Source organism: Leiobunum rupestre, chromosome 4 (genome assembly GCF_980474605.1).
Source record: "Leiobunum rupestre chromosome 4, qqLeiRupe1.1.hap1, whole genome shotgun sequence".
Lineage (NCBI taxonomy): Eukaryota > Metazoa > Arthropoda > Arachnida > Opiliones > Sclerosomatidae > Leiobunum > Leiobunum rupestre.
In genome coordinates this window covers 50,923,198-50,932,036 of record NC_143387.1, presented here as the reverse complement: position 1 = coordinate 50,932,036, position 8,839 = coordinate 50,923,198, and the positions used below count along the sequence as shown (strand labels likewise).

General features: G+C 33.4%; 1 protein-coding gene across 1 annotated transcript; it reads right to left on the bottom strand.

The window, feature by feature from the left end:
- Positions 1–1,071: 1,071 nt before the first annotated feature.
- Positions 1,072–7,061, bottom strand: Oga (O-GlcNAcase). Its single transcript, XM_090173082.1, has 17 exons — positions 7,008–7,061; positions 6,022–6,136; positions 5,649–5,700; positions 5,452–5,549; positions 5,092–5,391; positions 4,930–5,028; positions 4,591–4,872; positions 4,272–4,526; positions 4,113–4,216; positions 3,540–4,051; positions 3,237–3,457; positions 3,036–3,092; positions 2,477–2,562; positions 2,233–2,420; positions 1,950–2,172; positions 1,711–1,876; positions 1,072–1,647 (listed from the first exon to the last, which is right to left on the bottom strand). The coding sequence occupies exons 2-17, from the start codon at positions 6,119–6,121 to the stop codon at positions 1,511–1,513; spliced, it is 2,880 nt and encodes a 959-aa protein (XP_090029208.1). The 5' UTR covers positions 6,122–6,136; positions 7,008–7,061; the 3' UTR covers positions 1,072–1,510.
- Between the last annotated feature and the right edge of the window lie 1,778 nt (positions 7,062–8,839).

The following is an 8,839-nucleotide window of genomic DNA, read 5'->3' as shown; positions in this document are numbered from 1 at the left end:
ATCGGAATTTAACTTAAAAAGCGGGGGAAAGGAACCGCTAGTTTCAATAAGGAACTATAAATTTAAAAAGAGCAGAAAAAATACTTCTAGATAGGATATTTTCCAGAAAATTCTGAGGGAAAGTTTTTCATTGATAAAAAAAAGCAACAAAAGTTTTTCTTAAAATGACGTTTTGGTCGTTAATGCCTTTGTGCAAATCACGGCAGTGCTGTCGTTCGGTTGTTCATCACGCAGCGTTAGGGGAGCAAAGAAACGCTTCCTTCCCCCTTTTTAGAGAGAATATCGCGGGGAACCAAGAGAAGGCGAGCATTGGAATTTACCTCTTTCTATCGTCTCTGGGTACAGCAATAATTAACCAAACCACATGACCGTCGCCTGGTTGTCGCCAATTTTTGAAACACATTGTGAAATCAAGGATCCTATATGTTCTAACGTTCTAACATATAGGATCCTTGGTGAAACCAAGGACAGTAGATACAGGGACGAGAAAGTGTTTTGGCGGCCTCTGTTGGAATAATACGGTCCATGGTGAACCACGTCTTAACAATGGCCGCGGTTTGTTTACATCTAACTCCCCGTGAATATGAAGACGTTTAAAATCGAAATTTTTCCCCTGCATTCTCGTCCCTGTATCTAGTGTCCTTGGTGAAACAGTGGAAAAGCTAGGGTTTCGTCGCGCAGAAAAGAACGTTAGGTTTTTTGTTTACTAGCTTAGTGCCCTCTGGCGGTAGAAATTTGGTGCAAATACCAAATAATTTGATAAATTTGGATTAAAATCGACCAAATCAAATTAATTTATTTAAATAGAATAATCGGTTTTTCAAAATTAAAAATTTAAAAACTAGAATTCGATTTGTCGGAGCCTGAATATGACCAAATAATTTGGTCAAATCGAATAATGACGAATACTTTGCACAGCCCTAAGACCTTATAAGCAATAATATTAAATTATATTTTCTTTGAAAAAGAAAGGGTAATTACAAAAAGTTTCTTTACTGTGAAATAAATTTGACACTATTACAAGTATTTACATGCTGAAAAGCAAAGCCAATTAATAGTGATACCAAACTACGAAGAGTTGTAGAAATATATTTACAATTGTATTTTAATACCCCGCAAAATTGGGATAGTTTTAAAATTCCATGACTTTTAACAACAGCCAAAAACAGTTAAAAGGCTATTGAAATTAAATGATTTTTTTTGGAAATGAATATCTCCCACATAAAAGAAGTTCATCTAATATTTTTTAAACCTCTTAACATCAAAAAACCATTTTGTATTTTGTCATACAGAGATATAACTACAAATTTTTTATTTACAAACCAGTTCACAAATTACACGTATACAATTAAAAAGGCAAAAAATCCACTTTTGAATTTCATTCCTCAAATTTTTGGTGACAAAATTTACATGAATGTCTTGCAAAGGGGATTTTTATATTTAACTATATTATTTTTAGCAGATCTTCATTCAAAATTTGGTGCATATCTGTTTTAATTAAAACCACTACCTAAAATGTCCTTCCCAAATAAAAACTATCTTGGTTTGTAAACCCTGGCAGAGTGATTTCCATAAATCCTAACTTGGCGTAAATATCCAAGACATTTTTATCACCAATTGTAACTTCACAAAATACTCCGTGAGAGCCTGAAAAATGTAATGGAAATTAATTCTAGTTAAAAGTAAATAAAATTACATCAAAATTCAAACCATTTGCTTTGAGTGCTGAGAAAACACAGGCAATAAGTCTTTTTGGAATGCTTCCATCCAATATAGAAGGAGCAATGCTTAGTTTTAAAATTGAAGGATGGTTTCTATAAATTTCATCCGGAATGATATTGTACAGTTTTGGATTGTGAAAACTACTGATTACCTCCTTTGTAGAAAAAAATTAACAAAACATTTAACACAAAACCTGTTTAGTTATGGGTTGCAAATAACAAACAAACCTCAGCTGGTGTTAACATAGTTGCAGTCTGATCTTCAGATTTATTTTTATTTGGCACATCATTTAAAGGATATTTCGTTCTTAACTCCGGTATCCAAGCTACTTCAAGCTTACGATGAAATTCTTTAGCATCTAAAGCAGCCATGCAGTACCCACAAATACCATCTTCATCTTCGATTACAAAGCAATACTCTGGTGATAAACATAAAAAGCCTCCCACCAACCTGAAATAAAATTTGTGATTGTAAATTACTACCTTAAACTATACAACTAAAAACCCTCACTTGTCCCCTATTAAATTCGGCATTTCTGGGAAAACATCAGCACCATAGTCGCAATTTTTTCTACATAATAGATAGACAGATTCCTCATCAGGTGGTAAATAGGGCCGTATAGTGTATATTTTGCTGGTGGGTGTATCCGGAGGCTTATACAGAAACAGATCTCCAACACTCTCAAGAGGTAGAAGCCGCTAAAATTGATTCTTTCTTAAGTAAATCAAATTGAAAATTAATTGTAATTACTTACTTGAAGTTCAGCTGTAAGACCTCCACGAAAGAGCCATGGTTCTTGTTCACCATTAGTAAATGCTTCTTTATACCCTTTCGAAAACCCTACAAAGTAAAAAAAAATTAGAATGTGTTATTTTCTACAAACTGAACATAACACAGTAAAAGCATAGTGAAAAAAGTGATTAATATCTAATATCTTTTGTCATATATTCAGTTAAGCTATTTTAGAAAAATAAGAGAAAACATTTCTGTCAGAGAAAAAATTGATCATCTTTAAAAATCTACAAAAACTTTTCCAAATTGTAAATTTTTATCACAATTAAATTGTCACAGTGAGAATATCTATAAACATAAGAAATATTTTCTTTTGTAGATTCAAGGTAATAAGCACTACCATATGAAATGAACTTTGTAAAAAGTACCAAAATCAACGATGTCATTGAGTATTTTTAAACACAAAACTGTTGAATAAGAATACGTATGATCTTTGTAGAAGAACAAAGGGAAAAATCTTAATAAGTTACTCTAATTTAAATATAATTTAATGAATAACGCAGACAAATTTATTTACGAACAAGTATATGGTGGGCAAATGTAAATAGAAGCAGACGTAGCTGGAACCCTTCCAAGTGCTATATTAGAAAAAATTGAAAAAGATAAATATAAATTAAAATTTTTGTCATATAAACAAATAGATGCTGAAACGAAAAAACTGATAGTTAGTTTATATGATATTTGTTTGTCATGTATGTCGTAATAGTTCCAAGAAAACTTACCAAGCCACTTGACGTAAGAATTGAGCAAAGATATGACACCTTTAATGTCCCAAATATAAGGATAAAGATCATACAATAGAGATCGATTCTGGATATAGTTCAAATGAGTTGACAATCTATTAATGGCTTGAGTCATTTCTTCAAACTTCATGGCTCTTTGATACCATTCTTCGACGGTGGCCACACTTCCAGTCTCAACTTCACCATCAGATTCTTCGTTTCTGGAATAATTCGTATTTTTAAAAAAAAACTTAGATATTTATTAGGAATGGATATTTAAAAATGGTAAAAACAAAAACATACCGGGCCATTCGGAGAGTTTCTTCATGAATTGAAGAAGTGCCAGTTCGTTTATTCGCTACTAAATGGCCATTTGTTTTCAACCAGTGAAAATCTTGAAGAAATTGCAGTCCCTGAGATCCATGTTCAAAAGGTAAATAAAATAGGTCGACTAGTAGAGCTACATCTTCATAGGTTAGCCTTTTTGACTGATCAATAGAAGTTTGGTTTTCCTCTTCAATGGAAGGTTCAGTTTGCATATCCTCAGCCGAATCATTGTCTTTACTCATCTTAGGTTCCTCAATTTCTGCGTCTATAACTTCATCAGTAATACTTTCTGCAGTAGAGGTTTTATTTTCAGATTTTGGAGATGGCAATGGTGAGGGATTGCAGTCCATTGGTTCCATTCCAGCTGATGAAGTGCCATTTATGCAATTACTCTCAGTTTTGAGTTCTTGTTGACTGAGTAAAGGTTCACGTATACTAGTTGTAGTCGAAGTCATCGGAGTCACTGAAGGGGTTACTAGAGAGTTGACCTGTCAAGGAGTTGTAATTTAATACCAAAACTTTGGAACATTAAAACAAAATTTAACTAACTAATTCAGTAGTAATAGGATGAAAATTAGGATCTTCGGGATTGTTTAGATTTTGCAAGGCCGATGTTGTTGTTAAAGTAACTGCCATGCAAGTGTTGACCAAAGCTATATATAAAATGAATTAATACAATGAAAATAATACAGAGAATTAAATAAATACCAGTTGGGCATGGAGCGACAATAACTGCCGGAATAGGTGGTACTGAGGACTGTACATTCGGAAGATATGGAGAAGCAACTATCTTTCCAAATGCACTTTTAGACCTATTGAACTCTGAAAGCCAATCTCTTATTGCAACTTGTAAAGCTTTCTTGGGGTGATAAGTATTTGGTCCCATTTGAGATGGTATGACATCTTCAACCGAGCCAGTTTCACTCTCCGTTTCAAGTTTGATATCAGCAGTTATAGAGTCATCTAGATAAAACCACTAAATTCAGATTACGAAATTTGTGACAGATATTGAAATTTTACTTCTTACTTAAAGTCATATCTCTTTTCCCATCAGCTTTACAACGACTCCACTGACCAAGAGTATGAATAGGAATAAAGTTGGTTTCGTATTCGCAATTAGGATTGCTCATGACTCCACGTAAATGAGGTTGCAGTTCCGGCGATCTGCCACAATAAGGACCAAGGAACAGTCTTTTCTGATCATAATCATTAGCGTGTAGATTATCCCAGATCATAGGAGGTCTCTTTAATACCTCAGATAACTCTTGCATGGATTGTATGGTAATGGTTTTGCTAATAACCTTGTGGCCTAGAAATAAAAATTAAGTCAGGGTAACGTCACTAATGATTCCACATCTGTACAAACCTGTCCACATTATGTCAATTCCTGGCAATAATTTACTTCCAATAATATTTAAATATTCAGAATTTTGTACATTAGGTACTGCTCTAGTTGTGCAATACTCTTTATAAAAATATCAAAATTAGTTTCATCATTGGTTTCAAAACACCTTTCAAATTAATTTACCAGTAGGACAAAAAATGAACTTTGGCTGAGACAAATGTTGATAAACTTCATTAGACAATGATACTTGGGCATGACCAAAAGATTGGAAGACTTCTTTATCAGGTTCGCTTATATCTGGTTCAATATCATCAAATAGCAAGGCAAAAGCACCGCAGCCAAACTGTGAAACTTGTTCTAGCTTCCTTTTTAGATGAGAAACTTCTTTAGAACTTGAATAAGTAACATCAAGACCAGGAGAGAGTGCGTAGATAAACGTTACTCCATTATCTCTAGCTGATTGAATTAGATTTGTTAAATGTTCTACAACAGAAAAAAAACTTATTATATGTGAAACACAGGTTTTATTTCTTAAATATATACCAGCTTCTTCTACAGTGTAAAGCTCACGCCAATAAGCGCGATGTTTCAGGTCATCCTTGGGTGCATACATGTATGCATTTAGGCCAAATTTCTTCATCCTGATAATTTTGACAAAGGAAGGTTTATTTAACACAAAAAATTTAAGATATATTACGAATACAAATAGTAATGAATATATTTATATATATATTACGAACTTGGAAAATAAATCTTTCCGTTGCTCTGTTGTCCATGGTCTGCCATAGAATCCTTAAGCAATTTTAATATGGTTAATTAGTTAAACGTTTTAATTATAATTAGAAGTGTAATTTTATTTTGTTTCTTATTATTAATTTTACGGTGAATAAATTTATGTTATTGCTTGTTTTGCAGAGCTTAAGCTCGGTAATCAGACTAGCGGCTTGGATTAATAATTTGCAAATTATTAATCCAAGCTAGCGGGACCAAGTTTTCTTTATTAAACTAGCATTTAAGCCTTTGAACTGCACTAACTATACATTGATAAATATAACTTATTAACATGCACGCATATTTTGTCCTTGATTAATAATGCAACAAATAAAACGATACCTTCGACCACTCCGCAAATAAAATTTTTATTAATATTATCCGAAGAATTATCGACAAATATATCATCGTCGGCGGATCCATTTTTCACAGTTAGAGCCATTTTGTCTAATTTAACCTAGAATCATATGTAACATAATTACTCATAAGTATGCCACTGTACCTTTATTCCATTCAAAAATCTTCACTAACGGTTTGTTTCACCACGAACCAGTAAAAAGGTGGACTACGTTAGATTTTAACCTTTTTATTCATCCTAGAAAATTTGGGAGTCACACTATTGGCTAGTAACATATTTATTTAAGCCAATGGAAAACCTCGAATTTGAGAAGGAATTTTTTGCGTCGGAATTTTAGTCAGCCCAATGTAGCTTTATTGAAATTTATAAACTCGATCGGTTTGTGCGGATGAAGTTAAATTATGAGTAATTTAGAAAAATAAAAGGTTGGGGAAAATTACCAATAAGTGATCGCTTTCCGAAAATGGAACAAGTCGTCGAAGTGGGATATTCCACCAGCGTTATTAAAACCGGAGTAACGTAGGCTCCGTTAAAACTCATATCAAGCCTAGAAGAGTTAGGCCTAGACTCAAAAGAATCTGCAAAGACTCCAACCTTATAGATGCGCCAGAAAAGCTCAACCTGAATTTCAACTATTTTTCCAATAAACTTGCTTCTTTTATTTGACAATTTAGAACCTGAGTCTCCGAAAACTTCATAAATTGCATTAACAGCACTTGACAGTATATTGTAGATTTGTAGTTCATTTTAGCTCCTAAGCCTTGGTTGTTCTAACCGGTTTTTTACAAAAATAATGGCCGTCGGTTTATCAGACGACGGCATTATCAGCATTTGAGATTCGACGACGTCAAATATTACGTAGGGTACGGATGACGCAATATCTGTGAAACAAACCGTTAGCTAGTGGCATACTTAGTAACTTATGAGTAATATTGTTACATATGCTAGATTTAATGGTTCTAGATTTAACAAGGCTTTCAGATTCAGAAACCCAGTTTGAAATCGGCCCTTCAATACAATCTTCAAGAAGTAATTTATCCGAGAGCCAGGACATGAAAGTACTTTATTTGGTGCTTGTTGAAGTAATTGAGACTTTTCACCTGTACGGTATGCAGCAATAAGTGTTTCCTTTTAACCAGGTAGTTTTTTTGATATATTAAGGCTAAGCAAAAACACGAAGTTCTGTTAACAGGTGAAAAGTTTCAATTATTTCAATAAGCACCAAATAAACAGTAACTTGCAGGTCCTGGACTCCAAGCTGTCGGATATATTACTTCTTGGCGATTTCCTTGAAGATGTTTTATTGAAGCACCTATTCCCATTTTTAAAAAATATTTCCCTTATTTATCTATATTTAATTTTGACTATTTTAATCAACAATAAACTCATGAATTCTAAGATGAATTTTGTAATTGTCTATATTATATATAAGAATCCCATATGAAAATAGAATAAAAATATTTTTAGCAGACCATGTGTGATTACTAAAAAAGTAGTACCAATGGAATAATAGCAGGTGCTGTCTCTAGTTCGGTCGAGCCATGAGCCAATAAAAGATATTCATGATGAATATCTTTTATTGGCCCATGGTTCGCACTTCGCACGTTTCTCCCGAGAGGTAGGCCTAGTCCCTCGTAAAATCTTTGTACACCTGATTACTGATTTTCAAAAATCATTCGTTGATTTCCACTGATTTTTTAAATGATTTCCCGTGATTAACTATGATTTGTACACCTGATTAATAAAGTGACTAGACCCTCGTTTTCTTATTAACTATTATCAAATTACCTTTTCTGTTTATATAGAGACGCGTAGCGGCCAGCGGACGAAGTTCATAAACGGCTGGGTTTTTCGATAAATCACAAATTGTCTGCTTAGCAGACGAAAATTCAGCAGTTAATGAGCTTCTCGTTTTTTCAGCTTCGTTCTTAATAGATACCACCGGTTTGAATACCCACAATTCTATAGCACAATTTCTCGCGATAAAATATGGGGCTGCAATTTTTCCCAGTTTTAGATCTAATTTGAAAAACTTAAGTGGATTTACTTCTGATAACATGAAATACATCAGCATATCTCAGTGATGTACATGTTTCCGGTATTACCAAAAATATCATATTATAGACGTATATAGTAGTACCAACTCTGTGAACAAGTTTCCAACCTTGCAGTTTTTTTCTAATACATGGTTCCCCAATATGCAGTCGGAAACATAACGATCACTACCAATCAGAAACTTCGAAAGTTTTTCCTTAAGTGAAAAAACGTGTTTAAAAGTTGATCCCTATTTACAGTCTTTTACTCACCGTCAATCCCCCAACCACTTTCTCTACAAGCGTATATATATATATAAGGCAGAATATTATACTAGGTAAAGTACGCTTCCCCTTTTTTCGGAAAGCTACACATTTCATTGTTATGGCGTAGATGGATACTTCTATCAGAGCAATATTTTATAAACTTCTGTTATCACTTTTTTTTCCTTCAAGTACGCCCCGGAAGTAAAAACTTTAGGATATACCTTTGAGTTTCAGAGCTGAGAACGCAAGAAAGTAAATTTAAATAAAAAAATATTTAAAATTTCAAATACGCGAATATTATATCGGATTAATATGTTTTATAAATCCAAGAAAATACTCTCTTGGGATACACATACAGGCTTTCCTTAAGAATTTCTAAAAAGACATAAAGAAAATAAACTTGTAGAGGAGGTTCAAGAGAACAGAACCGAGTACTTTTCTTTCGTTTGCTAGCCGATGTCACTTTTCTTTCTGTGGGCGAACGTAGCGAATAAGAATGGAA